Below are 22,994 nucleotides of genomic sequence, written 5' to 3'. Positions count from 1 at the left end.
ATTACATGTTTTAAATAGAAATACCTTATTTACATAAGTATTCAGACCCTTCGCTATGAGACTCAAAATTGAGCTCAGGTGCACCCTGTTTCCATTGATCATCCTTGAGATGTTTCTACAACTAGGTTGGAGTCCACCTGTGGTAAATTCAATTGATTGGACATCATTTGGAAAGGCACACACCTGTCTCTATAAGGTCCCACAGTTAAGAGTGAATGTCTGAGCAAAAACCAAGCCATGAGCTTGAAGGGATTGTCCGTAGAGCTCCGAGACCGGATTGTGTTGAGGCACAGACCTGGGGAAGGGTACCAAAAAAATTCTGCAGCATTGAAGGTCCCCAAGAACACAGTGGCCTCTATCATTTTTACATGGAAGAAGTTTGGAACAACCAAGACTCTTCCTAGAGCTGGCCGCCTGGCCAAACTGAGCTATCAGGGGAGAAGAACCTGAGGGAGGTGACCAAGAATACGATGGTCACTCTAACAGAGCTCCACAGTTCCTCTGTGGAGATGGGAGAACCTTCCAGAAGGACAATGATCTCTGCAGCACTCCATCAACCAGGCCTTTATTGTAGAGTGGCCAGAAGGAAGCCACTCCTCAGTAATAGGCACATGACAGCCCACTTAGAGTTTGCCAAAAGGCACCTTAAGGACTCTCACACCATGAGTAACAAGATTCTCTAGTCTGATGAAACCAAGATTGAACTTTTTGGCCTGAATGCCAAGTGTCACGTCTGGAGGAAACCTTCACCATTCCTACAGTGAAGCATGGTGGTGGCAGCATCATCCTGTGGGGATGTTTTTCAGCGGCAGGGACTGGGAGACTAGTCAGGATCAAGGAAAAGATGAACAGAGAAAAGTACAGAGAGATCCTTGATGAAAACCTGCTCTAGAGCACTCAGGTCCTCAGACTGGTCCGAAGGTTCACCTTCCAACAGGACAACGGCCCTAAGCACACAGCCAAGACAACGCAGGAGAGGCTTTGAGACAAGTCTCTGAATGTCCTTGAGTGGCCCGGCTCTGATCGAACATCTCTGGAGACCTGAAAATAGTTGTGCAGCGATGGTCCCCATCCAACCTGACAGAGCTTGAGAAGATCTGCAGAGAAGAATGACAGAAACTCCCCAAATACAGATGTGCCAAGCTTGTAACATCATACCCAAGAAGGCTCGAGGCTGTAATCGCTGCCAAAGGTGCTTCAACAAAGTACTGAGTAAATGGTCTGAATACTTATGTATATGGGATATACATTTGCAAACATATCTAAAAACCTGTTTTTACTTTGACATTATGGGGTATTGTGTGTGGATTGATGAGGGAAAAAAACTATTTTTTTCAATTTTAGAATAAGGTTGTAACATAAAAAAAAAATGGAAAACGTAAAGGGGTCTGAATACTTTCCGAAGGCACTGTATGTGTACTCCAAAGATACAAATGACCATGTTAGATAGCTACGTGTTTTGATGGAGCCATCTCTCTATTTTTAAGGGGGATACAAGTACACTCAAGCAGACAGACACAGATACATAGAGTACAATGGAGTACAGAGAGAGTGATAGAGAGAAAGACATGTAGACAGACAGACAGACAGACAGACAGACAGACAGACAGACAGACAGACAGACAGACAGACAGACAGACAGACAGACAGACAGACAGACAGACAGACAGACAGACAGACAGGACGCCCCCCTGATCTTACCTCGTCTGGCACAGATGAGCTCATGTACGCCACAGCTCCTTCCTCCACCACCTAAGGGTTAAAGGGATAGGAGCGTCAGGGGTGAGGGGTTAAGATATTGCTCTGAGTCTCAAGGGTGCCACATGTCGGTCCCTATGATGACTCCTCCACAGCCTCTCCCATAGAGGTAAACCAAGGCTATTAGAGGCAGGTGACACACTAATTACCTCCAACCAACTAATCTCATGGAGTTATCAAGTGTTTAATTACATTTAATATCTGTGAGGAATCCTAACTGAATAGGGTTTTAGAATGGAACAACTATGTCTGTCCTTAAAACTGTTTAATTTATAGTATACAGAAGTATACAGAGTATATGTATGGGATGAACGCAGACGTTCAGAACATTACCTTAGAGGTAATGGACAAAGCAGCGGACGAGGCGGAGCCGAGTCCCTTTGCGGAATTCATTTTTCCAAGGTAATGTACAGAACAGGCGTTTATCCCGCTTATACCAGTTGCCAAAGAAAACAATATGAAAGCACACATTTACCGGCACACATTTACGGACGCGACCCAGTCATTTAGCAGACGCTCTTATCCAGAGTGACTTACAGTAGTGAATGCATACATTTCATACATTCTTTTTCTGTACTGGTCCCCCGTGGGAATCGAACCCACAACCGTGGCGTTGCAAACACCATGCTCTACCAACTGAGCCAAATGTTTTTTTAATGTTGATATTTTCATTTTTATAAGCAAATTCATACTTTTTCATCTTTAGGTTGCTAGAGGCGTTTGTTCGATTAGTTCAATATTTACGGACGCGACCCAGTCGTTTGTTCTTTATGTTCTGTTGCCATGCTCAGTGGCATCGTTCTTATCCCTTGCTTGCTGCTAGCTAGCCAACTAGCTACGGCTATACAGTTACGACCTCTGCAGCCAGAATAACAGCAAAGTTTGTTTAAGTTGTTTATCCCGCTTATACCACAATTGCCAAAGAAAACCTTACTAAGCATACATTTACAGGTAGAAATACAAAATATTTGTTGATATTTCCATTTATATAAGCAAATTCATACTTTCTCATCTTTTGGACGCGACCCAGTCATTTGATTAGTTTGATATTTATGTTCTTATCCCTTGCTTGCTAACTAGTAAGCTAGCTACAGCTAACACAGTCATAACCTCTGCAGACAGAATAACAGCAAAGTAGCTGTTTTCTATTGACATTCATTTGGATACATCCATAACAATGAGCTGATAATGCCCGATTTTGCCTGGCATAAATAGAAACGTTTGCTTTCTCATAAGGACACTCGTCAACACTGACTTTTAATTATGAGGAGATCGCATTGCATATCAAACACTAGGCTAGAAGTTAGCTAAATCATTTGTTGCTAGCAAACCTGCCAATATGACAACCTAATTCAAAAATATTTGTTGATGAAAACAGCTGGTCAAACTAGAAACATGTGGGAGGATTTGACAGCTTTAGAGGCGGAGGGGTTAGGAGAAATTCATGTTCATCACTCACCATGTTAGGTCATCAGATCCTTCAAAAAATAAATTCTCTACAAAAACAAATCAATGCTAGCTAGCTCCGTTTTTCCTCATCGGACGCGCGTTTACAATATATCCCATTTCAGTTTGTGCTTGTTCATTTAGCTTTCTGTCATTTTGTAGCAAATACGGTCTGCATGTGTAGCCACATATTGCATCATGATTGCAAGTTGTCCAGATATCTTTTCCAACTGTCCTGATATTTTCTCCAACTGTCCCGTTATCTGGTTTTAATGTCCATTCTAGAATGCCCTTTTAGCCAATCAGAAATTAGTATTCAACCATGCTGTGGTATAATTATAATTATAAACTTGTTGGTTTGAATGCTGATTGGCTGACAGCCGTGGTATACCACGGGTATGACAAAACATTTATTTGTACTGCTCTAATTACATTGGTAACCAGTTTATAATAGCAATAAGGCACCTCGGGGGTTTGTGGTATAAGGCCAATATACAACAGCTAAGGGCTGTATCCAGGCATTCCGCATTGCGTTGTGCATAAGAACAGCCCTTAGCCGTGGTATATTGGCCATATACCATATTGGCCTTATTGCTTAAATAGATCGGTGTTCTTAACCCCGTATTCAAACCTTTTCAAACTCATAAGACAATAAAGACACACAGGCACAAATACACACACACACACCCACATACGGGCAGATGCACACATGCATGGCACACACACACGCACACACACACACATACAGATGCGCACACACAGACACACACACACACACTTGGCACTATGCCCTGTAGGACTTAATGTTCTGAGTGGCTACAGAGAGAATGGACTATAGCTCTTAGTCTTACTGTAGTTCAGGCTCTTGACTTTTCAACCTCATACTACACTACTGAGTGTGTACTATACTCCCTATGGAGGGTGAGTTTACAGACACAGGAAATAAAAAGACATCACTGAGGTAAATAAGGCAACAAGGGCAGTCAGAGCAACCTGTCTCCTGTCCTTTCACAAAAATCAACCTATGCACTCAGTCTTAGCCAGTTTAATTAAAGCTCTCCTTCCCCATTGACATTTTTGCAGAGGAAAAATAAACGGAGGTTGCTTTAATAGTGCAACACAGGCTACTGCTTAAAAATGTATGATGTTTTTACTTTAACGGTATATGACCAGTAGAGTCTACACTTTCTATCTCTTTTCTTCTAGGTTTTATATCAACCATGCAGCAAACAAGTAAAAAAACAGGTAAAAAACAGGTAAAAACAAAAAGCATCTTAAGCAGCTTTTATATCCTCTGCAACAGCTGTAGCCTACAGAAAATGCTTCCTATTTGGTCTCAATGAAATGTTGCGTTGTGAGCCGAAGCCTGCCCCATAAAAAATGGATATAGGCTACACAAAAGCTATAAGTAATTGATAAATATCTGTCTTTACACCGGTGACCAGTAAAGTATAGATGAGCATTGGCTGAAGACCAGCACATTCACCAGCGGACAGTTGACTCTTTCCTCTCTTTCTCTCTCCTCTCTCCCAGCATCGCATTTGCCTGGTGTGACGGCAACACGTCCAGCTGAGACCGGATAGCAACCAACCAACGTGCGAGAACACGTGACCAAGTAGCCAACAAATGTGGATGATACAATATTGCGCAGAAGCAGCCATGCAGCCTTGAATGTAGGCATTTATCTGGCTTCAACAGTAGTAAAGTTCACATTCCATTATCCTATCACAAACTTCCAACACTTACTAGCCTATGCTATCACGTTCATGCGTGAGACTCTGTCAAGACAACGTGATGACCGAGGGACATTTATTTTGTACCATCGCTGTCCACCTCAGGACCACTTAGCGTGGTACTGTGTCACGCGGCGCATCCCACAACATCCCCACATCTTTGTGGCTACTCTTCAGCATCCCTGCCGGCTATGTAGGCTCCAGCACAAGCTGACGAGACACCGCAATGTGCATGTATATCATTACTAGACATCTATCTTGCTGAATAAATGGTAATGTCACTAAACATTCTAGCTCTGTCCCATGCAAGTTCTATGAGTACAGCAGGTCACCTGTGCCGGTGTAGGCTACTTACCATCAACCGCCATTATGTTCTGTTCCAGATTGAACCAAAGCGAGGGGGTGAAAACTGGGGACAGGTTATTCTTGTGTTTGAAGGAGGGGGGCATTGTTTGATAGCCTGATCCAAGACCGTCCTGACCGCTGCGCTCTCGTTGCGTTTAGAGAACCCGAAAGTAAACTCGCGAGATCAGGCTGATTTGTATGAGCACCGCACACTGACTTTAGCCTACCTGTGCAATGAAACATTGTAGGTTATTTGCAATAGCTACTTATCTTAATAATTGCATGTTTAGAAAGTATGATGGATTATGTATAAAAATATGATATGATAGTGCAACATAAATTAATTATATTTGTGTATCACATAGCCTATGTTATGTATTGCTGCATACTGTTATATAACGTTATACTATTGTAATATTCAAATTTTCATAAATTAAATGAAAATGGTGTAGTTATCAGCAGGCCTATTGGTCAGTTGTTCCAATCAACTTTTCCCCCCCAATGATTTATTACTGTGTAATTATTGGTAAAAACACACAGATAAAATTCCATGTAACGATATGGCGGGTTGGCCGATATGCAAAAAGTAGCCAGGTAATGTGATTAAAACGAATTGTTATGTACATTTTTGTGTTTTTCCTTTCTTTCGAATGAGCATCATGGGTAAAAAGACACGCCCGTCGAAACCTCTCAAACGTTTCCGCAAACTGGCCGCTTGTTCTGATCATCTCATTTCGGAATCACTGTTACGGAACTACCAGATCTATAACTTTTCCATCCCAGGCCAAATATGAGTGAAATCAAACCTACCGATCCAGCAGCCACTAACGCTGGAGAGGAAAAGGACTGGGCCGCAGCAAAAGCCTTTTTTGACAGTTTAAAAACAAGGAAACCTAGACCCGTAAGTGATACATAAGCCGTTCTTATTTGCCTTTGCAGATAAAATAAGTGTCTACACGGGTCTATAGTATACTATTAGCTAATCTCTTGTATCGTCATTTTTTCTTTGCTATTCTTGTTTTCCAAATAGCCCAAACCCCAATATGCCGTTACTATCGCCGTCTCTTCTCGCACCCTGTTCAACATGGTTGCGGAGCGGAAGATCTACGAGGAAGAGGGGGTCGAGAAGTATGTGACGTTTCAACAGGAGCACGAGAATGAGCCGCTCATGCCAGGTGTGGCGTTCCCTCTCGTGAAGGTAAATTAGAGGGATTGAAGTAACATAGCTAAGGGTATGGCCTACCTGCATGTCTGTGCGTGGGAGAGTCAGAGGGTAGGGTTGCCTTACAATTGCATACGGATTCCTTAGTGGCGGTGAAGGGAAACCTCATTCACTGTGATGCCAATGTCTTTAGGCAATTTGTGTAATGTGTCTAGAATAGTGTTTTGCTCAGAATTACAATAGGCAATATTGTATGCACCATCTATACATCAACGCATGAATGACACTCCCGAGTGGCGCAGTGGTCTAAGGCACTGCATCCCAGTGCTAAAGGTGTCACTACAGACCCTGGTTCAATCCCAGGCTGTATCACAACCGGCCGTGATCGGGAGTCCCATAGGGCGGCGCACAATTGGCCCAGTGTCGTCTGGGTTTGGCCAGGGTAGGCCGCCATTGTAAAATAAGAATTTGTTCTTTATTGACTTGCCTAGTTAAATAAAGGTTAAATAAAAACACTGTGGCGGGTTATTCTGGTTCTTCTTCTCATGTGGCAGGTTATTCTGGTTCTTCTTCCCATGCTCTATAATGGTATGCAAGCACAGGATTAGGCCATGTTGTAATCTATAGCAGAACGACAAATGTCCCCTTCAGATAAAAGAGCCCTTCAGATAATCTGTGTTGGTGTGTTCGTGCATTTGTGCGTGCGTATGTGCCAGTGGCGATTTTAGCATGTAGATCATGTGGGATGTATGCCAACAAAGCCACTACACAACACAACACTAAACAATACATTCATTGCACTATAACGGTGACAAACGGTGCCCACAAACTGTTAGGGTCTACATAAAGCTGTCCCAACAGCAGTCCCAACATCTTACCACTGTTACACCTGGCTTTCAGCGGAGCCTTGTCTGGCAGTGAAACAGTTCATTCAGCCTCATTTACTGACTTTTAAAAAACATAGCTGATATGGCTGACTTGCTTAAACAAATGTGGTTTCTACTGACAATTGAGATGTACAAACTATGGCATAAGGGGACGACGAGCAGATAAGAGGCAATCTGTAATTTCGATTAAGACATTAATGAGCAAGCAACGACGGACGTAGTCAATATAACTATTTGTTCAGCACTTTTGAAATGTACTGCAACAGAATTCAGAACATGGGCCGTTCTTACAGTGTACTCCCTGTACAACAAGTCAGAACCATAGGATAGATAAAGGGGGCATATAAACAGACAATGAAAGCTCTTATAATATTCAATGACTACATTTCTCTTAAACAGGTTATAGGCTACATGTGCACCACCAAGTTAGAACAGTAGGCGATATTAAGAGGTGAAAATAGACAAAACTGTTAGGGTGAGGCACATTGAACGCTGTTTGGGTCTTTGTGTGTCAAAAAAGATACACGTCATATAACACTATTTTACGGGTTAAATAAACGTTTAATTTGACACGTCAAATAACACAATTCTATTATAGAATGTTGTGTGTGCTGAATTTTCACGTGCAAGCCAAGCGCCACCACTACTATCAGTAGCATTGTCAAAGCTGTACAAAACAAGTTTGCAAACAAGCACACACCGGCCACGAACGATGTGTTTACAATACCGCGTTGGTGAAAATAGACCAAATTATTAGGGTGAGGCACATGAGCTACTAACAGCTTACTACACAATTTTCACTTAGTATTACTTTCTTAGCTACAGTATACATATCGCTCTGGCATCCTACATAATTTATGAAGCAGCATAAGACATTTTTGGACTCATGTTGTTGTGATGTGCTTGAACAGGAAAGTGGCGTGGCTGTCCTTCATGGGCAAATTTTGTCATCAAAGAGAATTAAATGACCGTTCAAAACGTATTTTCCAAGTTTGCGCTGTTTATTCCCGACTTCCCAGTTGCAATGCTTGCAGTTAGTCACTGTCACCAATTCCTTCCAAACCACTCATTGTTGAATTTGCGATCTCCAAATTGTTGTGTAATGTTTATGTCCAATGGCCGATGAGCACTGATACATTGTATCTATATTTTCTCTTCATTATTTCTCTTCATATGACAAGGATTAAAAAGGATTTTCCAGTAGATTGTCGACCTGACTCATGATGATGACTGCTAGCTAAGATTGTGAAAGTAAGATGTTGACATGATCAGTCCAATCAAAGCTACTGTATATATAACTTGATTTGATGTAATTTCTGTGACCAATAACCTTGAGCCTTCTTGGAAGGGCACTTGTAATATAACTCTATGGCAGGACCCAAAGGGCTAAAATGTTGGATGTCTACCCTTTCTAAGGACTGAAGCTTGGCGATTGCGTAAGGTTCCCATGAGTGACAGAACACTGAGCCAATCATGGTGCAATGCTCCTATTTTCTGCTGGCCCACCCCACCACCACAGAAAGCACTGAGCTAGGATGAAACACCTGCATTTTGGAGCTGCCTTACTCAAGAAAACAAAAAATAGACCATGTTTGTATGGGGCTTTATTAACTCAATTATATATATATATATATATATATATATATATATATATATATATATATATATTTTCACATTGTTTGCAAACTGATATGTGACACGTATTAATGCCAAAATAACATGCAAAACAGGAAAGCCCCCCCCCCAAAATATGTATTTTTATATATATATCTGCCCCACCTGTCCTGAATGGCTGGTCGCCACTAGGGTGTGTGCACATGTTACAACTTGGGACTGAATATTCTGAAGCAACACCCTAGAAGTAGTTGCTCTGTACAAACCAGCCAACTTTTGTCATTGTTTCTTAATCCCTGTGCCAATTCTGTCCTGAAAACACACATACTGCAGGCTCTGATGACGGTGAACTCCAGACTGAGGCAGCTCTACCCCGACAGTGAGGAGCTGTTTGATATCGTCCTGATGACTAATAACCACGCCCAGGTCGGGGTGCGCCTCATCAACAGCATCAACCACTATGGTGCGTAAAACACGCATACAACACGCCTACATGCTCTGTCACGCATACTGCAATGTTACAGCCATGGCTACAATGTTATAAGACACACCTGTTTTGCAAAGTATGTTCATGTTTCATTGAATGATTGGACATCCAACTTTATGTTGTTCTTTTGACCAAATATGTTGTTTTTAATGTTTATATGCTGTTGTTCATGATATGTAGTGGCAATCTTTGGCTACCAGCCTGATGACAATACCATCACATTTCTATGAGTTTCTGATAAAAAAAAACAATGGTTCCCTCTACCTGACAGATTTAACCATTGAGAGATTCTGTATGACGGGAGGTCAAAGCCCCATTGGCTATCTGAAGGCCTACATGACCAACCTGTACCTCTCCAAGGATGGAGAGAAAGTCACTGAGGCCATTGAGGAGGGTAGGTGGTGATGCTACTGGTTTAAGATGGACTGGTTTTGGTTAGCATGGATGCTAAGTCAAAAACTATAGATGTACATTGTGGTAACACTTTATAGAATAGCCTACAGCTGTAATGCATGGTTGATGCTGTTGTAATAGGTTGTGACTAGATGGTATACAGCCAAGGACGAGTTTACAATTGAACTACCATGAGAGTTTGGACTTCATTTTGGAGAGGATGAGTTGGATTCAGATTACACTGTTAGTTTTACACACAACATAATTGTGCAGTTTCAGTTAATAAAACTGACGATTGTTTATTTTTGATGAAAATACTGATGATGAGGGTAATGTTGCTTGTATGCGTGTGCTTGCTGTAACTGTCACCTCCTAATGTCATCCCCCTGTCATACTAGGTAGCTAGTTCCACAGTAGTTGCAGAATGAAGGACATTGTGTCCCGGTGTTGTTGCCGTTCATGTTCACCCCATTGGGTAGACTGTATCACGGTGACGTCTAGATGCTTACCAATATGAGTTATTTCTTACAAGACTTAAATCCTAGACAAAAATAAACACAAATTGGTCACGTTATACTAGCTACCGGCGACTCAGTGAAAGTACAGCTGTCCAGTGGGAAGCACAACGCCGGTGCACTGGTCATTCACACTGGCTTGCCCTGTCGTCGTTATTACAGAGGGCAATAACATTAGCTAATTGTCATCACCTAGTGACTCACAGCTAGCTAACTAACCTAACTCTCTAGCTAGCTGTTGCCTTAGTAACAGAAACAGCCAAATCGCACAGCGAGAGAATGGCAATTTTTGCGTCACTTCCGTAGCTTTATACCATCTAGCCATAACTGTTGTAAAGCATTGAAAGACTTGTTATGAGCATGTATAAGCCCCTTATGTCTTATAAACAGGCATTGCTGCAGCGACCATGTTTGCATCTGGAGATGTGGAGAACCAGCTTTCTGACACCCAGCTGAAAGTAGCTTTTGACGGGGACGCAGTTCTCTTCTCTGACGAGTCGGAGATCATCGTGAAACAACACGGCCTGGACACGTTCTTTGAGCACGAGAAGGAATTTGAGAACAAACCTCTTGCACAGGTGATCATGAGAGGACTCTGAAGCAGAATACATGTCTCCATTTTATGTTAGCTTTTGACATGGTTGTTTGTGTCAGATTTCCATGATTTCCTTATCTCCCTATAGAGGGCTTATAGATGTTCAACTAAGTAGCAACAAACGTTTTAACTAACTATCCCACTATCCCTAATACTAGACCTAACCCTTTCCTTATACCTACCAAGTTGTTGCATATCTTAAGACCATCTATAATAGGGGGCTATCCTAATAAAGTGGAACCCGTGGATGTATTATATGCTTTGATTTTGGACAAAAGTAAAAAAAATTATACTTTGTCAACTCTATGTCTCATTGTTTCACTCAGGGTCCCTTGAAGTGTTTCCTGGAGGCGCTGGGGAAGCTCCAGAGAAAGTTCTACGCCAAGAACGAGCGTATGACCTGCCCCATTCGTACCTACCTGGTAACAGCCCGCAGTGCAGCCAGCTCAGGGGCCCGTGTCCTCAAGACCCTCAGGAGCTGGGGCCTGGAGATCGACGAAGCCCTGTTCCTAGCTGGGGCCCCCAAAGGGCCCCTCCTGCAGAAGATCCGGCCCCACATATTCTTTGACGACCAGATGTTCCACATCGAGGGAGCCAAGGAGCTGGGGACCATCGCTGCACACGTGCCTTATGGGATCGGACAGAAGTATCACAAGGGGAAACTTATTGAGCAGCCCGTCAACGATGTCAAAGACAAGAAGTAAAGAGCCTCCTAGTGGTGGGGAGCTATCATACGTTATGCAAATGCTTAGTTGCACACAACCCTGTCATCAGCTGTAGGACCTTTATTGTTTATCAGGATTTTGTATTATTTCTCTTTTTTACACTTTATTACAAACGCCTTGATCAGAATATATTTTATTAAGAGGAGAGAAAAACACATCATTTAGGACTGTAGATGTAATACTCACATCAGGGACCAATGTCATCTAATGTTCTCTGGAGAGAAAGGATCACTTTCCTACAATCCTCATCACCATCACATTGTAGTCTTTATCAGTATTTGGTAAAATACGTAGTTTTTTATGAAAATGTATGTTAGTGTGTTCAAATGTTGTATAGTGTGTTCAAATTTTACACATGAAAGTATATTTAGCAAAGTATATTTTATATCTTTAGATATGTGCACAAAAAATATGCGTTTTGGTTTTACTGCACACCATAGAAAACAGACATACATTAACACATTATTATTTATTTATTATTTACACTTAGATGCAGTCGTGATCTTAATCAGTTACAAATTCGTAACATATTGTGCAAAATGGAATTCGTACCATATTATACGAATTGCAAAAATAAAAAATAAAAAAATTGTAGGACATAACATATCACACAAAATGGATGATGTAGTACACAATTGTGCATATTTTTCGGGGACCCATTTTGGCTCGTGAGCACGACTTAAAAAAATATTGTCTGAAATGTACTAAACTTTAGAAGCAACACTTTAATATTCAATCATTATTTTTGCTATCCATGCATTGTTCTAATCTATTCCATTTTCTTATTCCATTTAAAAAGCTTAGTTTTTAGACATAAGAAACCTCACCTTGCTCTTAGTAAAGCTGTATTAGGCTATATGGCAATATCAACATCTCCAGCAAGGTAGTTCAACATATCTATTCCACTAGTAAAATGTTACATGTCAGGTATTTTGTTACAAATAGTTTACAGTTGAATATACAGTATGTATAAGGACAGTCTATATTGTATGTTGAACATTAACTATTTGTATTTTTTCTTTTTTGTGTGTTAACACATATTTTAGGAATTATTCAAATGTCTATTTTTAAGAATATCCAGTCTGTATTTTTTCACTTTTAACTTAACATAAAGATGTATCATGTGCATATTGCAGTAAGGTTAAATAAAGGTTTGAAATAGATGTGAATGGTTAATTCATGTTTTTATGTATTATCCACACATTGATACAAACCTGATTGAGATGTTGTGGCAGGACCTGAAACAAGCAGTTCATCCTTGAAAACCCACAAGTAAAGCTGATTTAAAGCAGTTATGCATGGAAGACTGGGGAAAGATTCCTCCACAGTGATGTGAGAGACTGAACAACAACTACAGGAAGTGTTTGGTTGTGGTCATTGCAGGAAATTTGGCACAAGCAGCTATTGAATGTAAGGGGGTAATTACTTTATCACACTGGGACATTGGGTGTTGTATAACTGTGTTTATATATATATTTTTAAATGAAATAAGTATCACATTTTTTTATTATTTGTTCAGTCAGGCTCCTTTTATCTCATTTTAGGTTTTGGTTGAAGATCTAGTAACATTCAGTGTAAAAGATTTGCAAAAATAGAGAAAATCAGAAAGGGGAAAAACTTTTTCAGGGCACTGTATATAATGTGTGGATGCCCCTAGAGTCTGAATGTTAGGAGATGATCACACATGAATAGTGTATCTGTTGGTTATAAGTCTGTGTCAGGATGGGGATCCATTGGGGATGTCAACAACACTTGACTGTATCCTGCTCCCAGGGGGCTAGCATGTGGCACGTCTTTAGACTGTGTTACATAGCAGTGACACAACATCTACACACAGTGATATGGCTGTATAATGCCAACAGGAAACTGTGATATGATAATGACATGTCTATTTATAGCTTCCTGAGGCCCAGCAATTATATTTTGTCCACTCTAATGGACATGTGTTTTTGGTCTGTATCTCTGAGGACATGCATGCCACTGTGTTAGGTCCTGTTTACCCTTTGAGAGACATTCTGGGCTTTTCAATTATATCACATGTGTAGGGGTGTGACCTGGATAACTTTATCTTCCTGGTTTTAAAAATGGCTGCCAACTTAATTAGAACAGTAAGAAGAAAGGTAAGGCCAGGATTCAATCTGATCGTGCTTTGTCAGCAATGCAGGTTTTAAAGGCAATGTGCCCGCGTTTGTGGAGACCACATTCACAGTAAACACTACATATGTCATCTATTGGGGCATTGTCCAAATCTACAATCAGATTAAATCCTGGCCTAAGTGTGTGTTATTGTGTCATTATATTTTTTGTTAGTTTGATATTCTATTCTGCTTCTATTAAGTAAAATATCTCAGAAATAGTTTGGTAAGTTTTCAGAGCAGTGTAATATTTGATTCAATACAATTAGAGCTAAGTAAGAGCTTGTTTATACTGTAATGTCCTCTTTAGTAGACATCAGGATGTGTCAACTATGTTTTCTATACTAGACCCTTTTACTGCAATGTAAAATGGTTCATATGTTCTATTAACCTATTCCTTATGTTCACTACAGTGCACATACAATAAAACATAAAAAATATATGCTATTTCCTTACAAACTAGTGTAATAAATATAGATCTGTACACACTAGAGTGGATTTTACAGTGGCTTTACATTTCCATAGTACGCTGATTTTCTAGTTTACCCTACTTTGGAACAGGAAAGTCCTGCCAGCATACATTTCTGATTCAGTTAAGCAAACAAGGAATTGTATTACAGTTGGTATGTCTTTTTGTCAAATCAGATTGGGTATAATCTATTTGCTGTATCTCCCTTTTAATTTGGAATGCTTACAATGTCATCACGTATTTAATTTTCTCTTCTCTTTCCGCATTTCTTGTCATGCCCTGATCTGTTTCACCTGTCCGTGTGCTTGTCTCCACCCCCTCCAGGTGTCGCCCATCTTCCCCATTATCCCCTGTGTATTTATACCTGTATTTTCTGTCTGTCTGTTGCCAGTTCGTCCTGTTTGTTCAAGTCAACCAGCACTTGTCTTGGTTTCTTGTCCGCCTGGTTTCGCCCCTTGCCTGTCCTGACCCTGGGCCTGCCTGCCGTCCTGTGGCTTTGACCCTACTCTGGATTACCGACCTCTGCTTGACCTGACCCTGGGCCTGCCTGTCGTCCCGGACCTTGGCCCCACTACTCTGGATTATCGACCCCGACCTGCCTTTTGCCTGCCCCGGTTGATACAATAGACATTGTTACTTCAACACAGTCTGCACCTGGGTCTTACCTGAAACCTGATATTTATCTTATACCAACCACATTCTATGTGTTCTAATCTTTCTAAATCACCTGCTTGATCATCCCATCACATCCCTGGACTCTCCTCCCTCCCTTTCAGCTTCTCCATAGCACTGTTACTGTCACGTCCTGACCAGCAGAGGGAGTAGTGGTGTAGTATTTTGGTCAGGACGTGGCAGAAGAAGTCTGTATGTGTTGTCTAGTATGTCTGTTTCTGTGTTAGTCTTGTGACTCCTGATCAGGAACAGCTGGGGATCATTGTTCCTGATTGGGAGTCATATATTTAGGAGTATGTTTGGCACTTGGGTTTGTGGGTGGTTGTGCTAACACTGCTAGTCCTTGTAGTAAGCATGTTTAGCATGTTGTGAGTGTGGTGTTTGTTTGTTTGTTTGTTTCCTGTGTATACTTTGCTTTAATTTATTATTCTTTACACTAAAAGATGAGTATCCACATTCCGCCTGCAGTTTGGTCCATTCAACACGGCTTCAACAATTATGACAGAACCACCCACCACAACAAGACCAAGCAGTGGAAAAGGGAGCAGGATGCTGAATATATGGACTATTCTGAGGAAATAGACTTAGACATGGACACTTGTGAGAAATGGACTTGGGACCAGATTCTGGCCGGAGAGGGCCCGTGGAGAAAGGCTGGTGAGGACCGGGAACGCTACCGGGGTACACGACTGGTGAGGAAGCTGGAGAGGCACCCCCCAATATTTTTTTTGGGGGGGGCACATGGGTAGTTTGGCTAGGCCTAGGAAGAGCCATAAGCCAGCTACCTGTGAGTACATGGAGGAGTGTATGGAGTGGAGGGTGCCGTGTTTTGCTGAGGTGTGCACTCTCGCCCATACGCACGCACAGCCTGGTGCGCGCCATTCCAACCCCTCGCAGATGCTGTGCTAGAGTGGGCATCCAGCCTGGTAGGAGGATGCCTGCGCATTTGGTCGCCGGTACGCCATCTAGGACCAGGCTACCCTACTCCCGCTCTATGCACGGCAACCATCAGGCCCCTGCACAGCCCAGTTCGCCCTGTACCAGCACCCCGCTCGTGCAGAGCTGCTAGTTCCATCCAGCCAGGACAGGTTGTGCAGGCGGTGCGGTAAAGGCCACCTGTGTGCCTCCATGGCCCAGTCTTTCCAGTTCCAGCCTCTCGTGCTATCGCGGAAGTGAGTACCTCCAGTATGGCACGACCAGTACCAGCAACCCGGACCAAGCTTCCCATGAGTCGGCCTAGTCCTATTCAGCCTGTTCCCGCTCCTCGCACTAGCCCTAGGCTGCGTGTCTTCAGCCTGGTACCGCCTCTACCAGCCCCACGCATCAGGCTTCCAGTGCGTCGGCCCAGCCTCAAGAGCCTGGCACCAGTGTGCAGTCCAGAGTATCCGGCACCAGTGTGCCTATGACCCGGAACCAGGTGAGTCTGTCTGCGACCCGGAACTGAATGTGACTAACTGTGTTGTAAATGAGTCTGCCTACAGCGTGGAAATAAGGGAACCTGCCCACGAGCCACAACAAATTGAGTCTGTCTACGACCCGGACCCCAATGAGTCTGCCTACAACCTGGAGGGCAGGAGGCCGGAACCAGAGCCACCTCCAGGATAGGTGGGTTGGGGAGGGAGGGTGTAGCACAGTGCCGTTGTTGACGGCAGCCACCCTCCCTTCCCTCCTTTTTTGTTTAGGGGGTATTATTTTTTGTTGTGGTATTTGGGATTTTTGTGTTTTCTTTTAAGGTGCATTCCGGGTCTGCACCTTTAGGGAGGGGTACTGTCACATCCTGACCAGCAGAGGGTGTAGTATTTTGGTCAGGACGTGGCAGAAGCAGTCTGTATGTGTTGTCTAGTATGTCTGTTTCTGTGTTGGTCTTGTGACTCCTGATCAGGAACAGCTGGGGATCGTTGTTCCTGATTGGGAGTCATATATTTAGGAGTATGTTTGTCACTTGGGTTTGTGGGTGGTTGTGCGAACACTGCTAGTCCTTTTGTTTGTAGTAAGCCTGTTTAGCCTGTCGTGAGTTTTGTGTTTGTTTTCCTGTGTATACTTTGCTTTAATTTATTATTCTTTACATTAAAAGATGAGTATCCACATTCCTCCTGCAGTTTGGTCCATTCCACACGGCTTCAACAATTATGACAGTTACAGGCACGTCACCATCTTTTAGCCAGCATGGTGTCTAACCTCTGCTTGTTGCTGAACCTTATTTATCACTGAAAAGGATGCAGGGAATTCAGAATTCATGAAACAGAGCTGAAATACCTTACTTTACAAGTTGTAGTAAACTTAATAGGCTAATTAAAACTTTTGACAAGTCCTCTCAATTTACAGATGTATACATTTTAAGTTGGATGAGCTATAATTGTCACACCCAGATCAGTTTTACCTGTCCTTGTGATTGTCTCCACCATCTCCAGGTGTTGCTTATTTTCCCTGGTGTATATATCCCTGTTTCCTGTCTTTGTGCCAGTTTATCTTGTATGTTCAAGTCAACCAGCGTGTTTTTCCCATGTGCCTTTTCTATTCTCTTTTACTAGTCCTCCCGGTTTTGACCTTTGCCTGTTTTTCTGGACTCCATTCCCGCCTGCCTGACCATTCTGCCTGCCCTGACCTCGAGCCTGCCTGCCATTCTGTACCTCTGGATCTCTGAACTGGTTTTGACCTTTTGCCTGTCCATGATCATTCTCTTGCCTACCCCTTTTGGATTGTTAATAAACATGTTGGACTCTAACCATCTGCCTCCTGTGTCTGCATCTGGGTCTCGCCTTGTGCCCTTATAATAATAGTCATTTTCTCAACTACAGAAATGATTTCGTTATTGACAGATGGCTGCTATATATTTTTTACTTTGGTTGAGAGAAGTATGATAATTATTGAACTTGAACTTTTGACTCCTTTCCTGTTTCAGTCAAAATCCAATCAATGGACTAGACATCCAGAATCAGTTTTGAGGACAAATTCCACTCCATGTACTCACGTGTCATTGCCAAACAATGGAGCAACATGATTGTTATGACAGAGGGGCAAGGATTGGAATGTTAGCACATACGGTACAACTTGATTTCTCCAGACTAGACAATGGGTTCTATCAATTTTTTTTAAAGATTTTAGTCATTTAGCAGACGCTCTTAACCAGAGCGACTTACAGTGAATGCATACATTTCATACATTGGTTTCCCGTACTGGTCCCCCGTGGGAATCGAACCCACAACCCTGGCATTGCAAACACCATGCTCTACCAACTGAGCCACATGGGACCACAAAACAAATCCATTTACTTTTTTGTTGCTATATCTGGTTTAATGCATCATATTTCAGCCTCTGAAATACAGTATATCTTTTAATTGTAAACTGGTTCCTGAGAAGTAAATTAACTCAAAGTAAAATACATGCTGAAAGCCAGATGTATTGTAAACCAACACATTCTAAATTGTAGGTCTCAGCAAACTAAACTCTCTTGTTTGAACAACTCAGCTATTTCTGTTGCAAAGGCAAACTTCAATATTTACGTTCACACACTGATTTTCAAACTCAATTCTCATTGAGCAAAAATCATTGTGTTTGAGTATTTAATGTCAGTGCAACTAGCTCCCAATTTTAGGTCCAGCCAATTTGAAAATTTAAGCTCACTAGACCTTTTCTAAGGGTGTTGATCCCTTACAGACAATTTTTGTAAACTCAGTGCAGTTTGCTTAATTGAGACCGCTCAAAAGAGCCTCAGAAATGAACCCAACTGAGACCATCTCAAGAGGTGGTCTGTGTTCGATTTGCTTGAATTCTTCAGTCCGGTACCTTTTTTTAGGGCAATGTGAACACAAAGCTCTCCAGGTTCGTCATTATTTCTGTGTGATGAGATTACTCGATCCTGTGGAATACGATGAATGCGAGCGCGTATTTCAGAGAGCGCTCCGTAAGCCACACCCCAGTGGGCAGAGCTAGGCATGTTAGACTGGGACACGTTTTAATACGATAAAAAGCCTCTCATTTTGCAATGGTTCTGTATAGCATTGTTATGGTAGTATATTTGAGACCAGTGTATTGCAATGATTTTTGTGATTTAATAAAGTAAATATCTTTGTATTTGTATTTATTATGGATCCCCATTAGTTCCTGCCAAGGCAGCATCTACTCTTCCTGGGGTCCAGCAAAATTAAGGCAGTTATACAATTTAAAAAACATTACCATACATTCACAACAGATTTCACAACACATTAAGTGTGTGCCCTCAGGCCTCTATTCTACTACCACAAATCTACAACACAAAATCCATTTGTACGTGTGTGTATAGAGCATTTGTTATCGCGTGTGTGTGTGTCTTTTCACAGTCCCCGCTGTTCCATAAGGTGTATTTGTACCTGTTTTTTAAATCTAATTCTACTGCTTGCATCAGTTACTTGATGTGGAATAGAGTTCCATGTAGTCATGACTCTATGTAGTACTGTGTGCCTCCCATAGTCTGTTCTGGACCTGGGGACTGTGAAGATCTTGTGGCATGTCTTGTGGGGTATGCATGGGTGTCCGAGCTGTGTGCCAGTAGTTCAAACAGACAGCTCAACATGTCAACCGTAGTCCACACGACTGAACCGTAGTTCATGTGTGCAACAAAACTAGGGCCTTTAGGACCTGCCTTTTTGATAGTGCTGTTAAGAGTGGCAGAGCAGTGCTTTATTATGGACAGACTTCTCCCAATCTTAGATGCTGTTGTATCAATATGTTTTGACCATGACCGTTTTTAATCTAGGGTTACTCCAAGCAGTTTAGTCACCTCAACTTGCTCAATTTCCACATTATTCACTGCAAGATTTAGTTGAGGTTTAGGGTTTAGAGAATGATTTCACCCAAATACAAGGCGTTAGTTAAATATTTTTAATTTATGACTAATTCCTTGCTACCCATTCTGAAACTAACTGCAGCTCTTTGTTAAGTGTTGCTGTAATTTCAGTCGCTGTAGTAGCTGACGTGTATAGTGTTGAGTCATCCGCATACATCCGCATACATAGACACACTGACTTTACTCAAGGCCAGTGGCATGTTATTAGTAAAGCTGCCCTGGGGAATTCTACCTGGATTATGTTGGGGAGGCTTACATTAAAGAACACCCTCTGTGTTCTGTTAGACAGGTAACTCTTTATCCACAATATAGCAGGGGGTGTAAAGCCATAACACATACGTTTTTCCAGCAGCAGATTATGATCGAAAATGTCAGAAGACGCACTGTGTAACAAGACAGCGCCCACAATCTTTTTATAGTCATTTTTCTCAGCCAATCATCAGTCATTTGTGTGTCTGCTGTGCTTGTTGAATGTCCTTCCCTATAAATGTGCTGAAAGTCTGTTGTCAATTTGTTCATTATAAAATAGCATTGTACCTGGTCAAATTTTTTTCTCCAAAAGTTTAATAAGGGTTGGTGACAGGCTGATTGGTCGGCTATTTGAGCCAGTGAAGGGGGCTTTACTATTCTTAGGTAGCGGAATGACTTTTGCTTCCCTCCAGACCTGAGCGCCCACTTTCTCGTAGGCTTAAATTGAAGATATGAAGACATTTTTGAAGACATTTTTAAATTCCTCATCAATCCACTGGGATTTAACAGTTTTTACAGTCATATTAATGGGTGCATGCTTATTAGTAACTGGAATAAGGAATTTCATACGTGTCAAGAGCAGCATCTGTTTGCGCCTCATTACACACCACAGACCAACAAATATTCTTTACATCAACAACATACAGTAGGAATCACTACAAAACCTATTGTATGACCTCTTATACACTATATTAGGCTCAGCCTTTGGAACTTTGGTTTTCCTAGAAATGACTACTGTATTGTAATCACTAAATCTGATGGATTTGGATACTGCTTTAAAGCAGCAGGTAGGGGTGGCAGGTAGCCTAGTGGTTAGAGCGTTGGACTAGTAACCGAAAGGTTGGAAGATCAAATCCCCGAGCTGACAAGCTAAAAGGTCTGTTGTTCTGCTCCTGAACAAGGCAGTTAACCCACTGTTCCTAGGCTGTCATTGAAAATAAGAATTTGTTCTTAACTGACTTGCTGAGTTAAATATATATATACTGCTCAAAAAAATAAAGGGAACACTTAAACAACACATCCTAGATCTGAATGAAAGAAATAATCTTATTAAATACTTTTTTCTTTACATAGTTGAATGTGCTGACAACAAAATCACACAAAAATAATCAATGGAAATCCAATTTATCAACCCATGGAGGTCTGGATTTGGAGTCACACTCAAAATTAAAGTGGAAAACCACACTACAGGCTGATCCAACTTTGATGTAATGTCCTTAAAACAAGTCAAAATTAGGCTCAGTAGTGTGTGTGGCCTCCACGTGCCTGTATGACCTCCCTACAACGCCTGGGCATGCTCCTGATGAGGTGGCGGATGGTCTCCTGAGGGATCTCCTCCCAGACCTGGACTAAAGCATCCGCCAACTCCTGGACAGTCTGTGGTGCAACGTGGCGTTGGTGGATGGAGCGAGACATGATGTCCCAGATGTGCTCAATTGGATTCAGGTCTGGGGAACGGGCAGGCCAGTCCATAGCATCAATGCCTTCCTCTTGCAGGAACTGCTGACACACTCCAGCCACATGAGGTCTAGCATTGTCTTGCATTAGGAGGAACCCAGGGCCAACCGCACCAGCATATGGTCTCACAAGGGGTCTGAGGATCTCATCTCGGTACCTAATGGCAGTCAGGCTACCTCTGGCGAGCACATGGAGGGCTGTGCGGCCCCCCAAAGAAATGCCACCCCACACCATGACTGACCCACCGCCAAACCGGTCATGCTGGAGGATGTTGCAGGCAGCAGAACATTCTCCACGGCGTCTCCAGACTCTGTCACGTCTGTCACGTGCTCAGTGTGAACCTGCTTTCATCTGTGAAGAGCACAGGGCGCCAGTGGCGAATTTGCCAATCTTGGTGTTCTCTGGCAAATGCCAAACGTCCTGCACGGTGTTGGGCTGTAAGCACAACCCCCACCTGTGGACGTCGGGCCCTCATACCACCCTCATGGAGTCTGTTTCTGACCGTTTGAGCAGACACATGCACATTTGTGGCCTTCTGGAGGTCATTTTGCAGGGCTCTGGCAGTGCTTCTCCTGCTCCTCCTTGCACAAAGGCGGAGGTAGCGGTCCTGCTGCTGGGTTGTTGCCCTCCTACGGCCTCCTCCACGTCTCCTGATGTACTGGCCTGTCTCCTGGTAGCGCCTCCATGCTCTGGACACTACGCTGACAGACACAGCAAACCTTCTTGCCACAGATCGCATTGATGTGCCATCCTGGATGAGCTGCACTACCTCAGCCACTTGTGTGGGTTGTAGACTCCGTCTCATGCTACCACTAGAGTGAAAGCACCGCCAGCATTCAAAAGTGTCCAAAACATCAGCCAGGAAGCATAGGAACTGAGAAGTGGTCTGTGGTCCCCACCTGCAGAACCACTCCTTTATTGGGGGTGTGTTGCTAATTACCTATAATTTCCACCTGTTGTCTATTCCATTTGCACAACAGCATGTGAAATTTATTGTCAATCAGTGTTGCTTCCTAAGTGGACAGTTTGATTTCACAGAAGTGTGATTGACTTGGAGTTACATTGTGTTGTTTAAGTGTTCCCTTTATTTTTTTGAGCAGTGTATATATATTTCTGAAGCATCATTAAAGATGTGATCAATACATGTTGATGATTTCATTCCTTTGCTGTTTTTAACTACCCTGGTAGGTTAACTGATAACCTGAACCAGGTTGCAGGCACTGGTTACAGTTTCAAGCTTTTTCTTGAGTGGGCAGCTTGATGAAAGCCAGTCAATATTTAAATCACCCAGAAAATATACCTCTCTGTTGATATCACATACATTATCAAGCATTTCACTGATGTTATCCAGATACTGACTTTTAGCACTTGGTGGTCTAAGGCAGCTTCCCACAAGAATGGGCTTTAGGTGAAGCAGATGAACCTGTAGCCATATTACTTCAGCAGTATTCAACATGAGATCCTCTCTAAGCTTTCCAGAAATGTGGTTCTAATTGGCAACACCTCCACCTTTGGCATTTCTGTCT

At 42.4% G+C, this 22,994-nt stretch overlaps 2 protein-coding genes across 5 annotated transcripts in view; one reads left to right on the top strand and one right to left on the bottom strand.

Annotated features, from left to right (window-relative positions):
* LOC106608201 (synaptotagmin-14) overlaps positions 1-5,952 on the bottom strand; it is a 32,836-nt gene extending 26,884 nt beyond the window's left edge. For all 4 annotated transcript variants that reach the window (XM_045721078.2, XM_014206006.3, XM_014206005.3 and 1 more), the window contains exons 1-2: positions 5,293-5,952; positions 1,702-1,752 (exon numbers count right to left, since the gene is read on the bottom strand). Coding sequence is in view for 1 of the 4 variants with exons in the window: in XM_014206007.3 (XP_014061482.1) it covers positions 1,702-1,752; positions 5,293-5,386 (145 nt within the window). In the remaining 3 variants the exon portion in view is untranslated. The remainder of the gene's footprint in view (positions 1-1,701; positions 1,753-5,292) is intronic.
* Positions 5,953-5,985: 33 nt separating this feature from the next.
* Positions 5,986-12,823, top strand: 5nt1a (Cytosolic 5-nucleotidase 1A). The gene is made up of 6 exons (NM_001165341.1): positions 5,986-6,183; positions 6,313-6,480; positions 9,279-9,408; positions 9,704-9,826; positions 10,731-10,918; positions 11,262-12,823. The coding sequence occupies exons 1-6, from the start codon at positions 6,073-6,075 to the stop codon at positions 11,637-11,639; spliced, it is 1,098 nt and encodes a 365-aa protein (NP_001158813.1). The 5' UTR covers positions 5,986-6,072; the 3' UTR covers positions 11,640-12,823.
* Positions 12,824-22,994: the final 10,171 nt, after the last annotated feature.

This window comes from Salmo salar, chromosome 06, assembly GCF_965601325.2.
Source record: "Salmo salar chromosome 06, fSalSal1, whole genome shotgun sequence".
Lineage (NCBI taxonomy): Eukaryota > Metazoa > Chordata > Actinopteri > Salmoniformes > Salmonidae > Salmo > Salmo salar.
The sequence above is the reverse complement of the archived record's forward strand: the minus strand, read 5'-3'. Positions and strand labels throughout refer to the sequence as shown.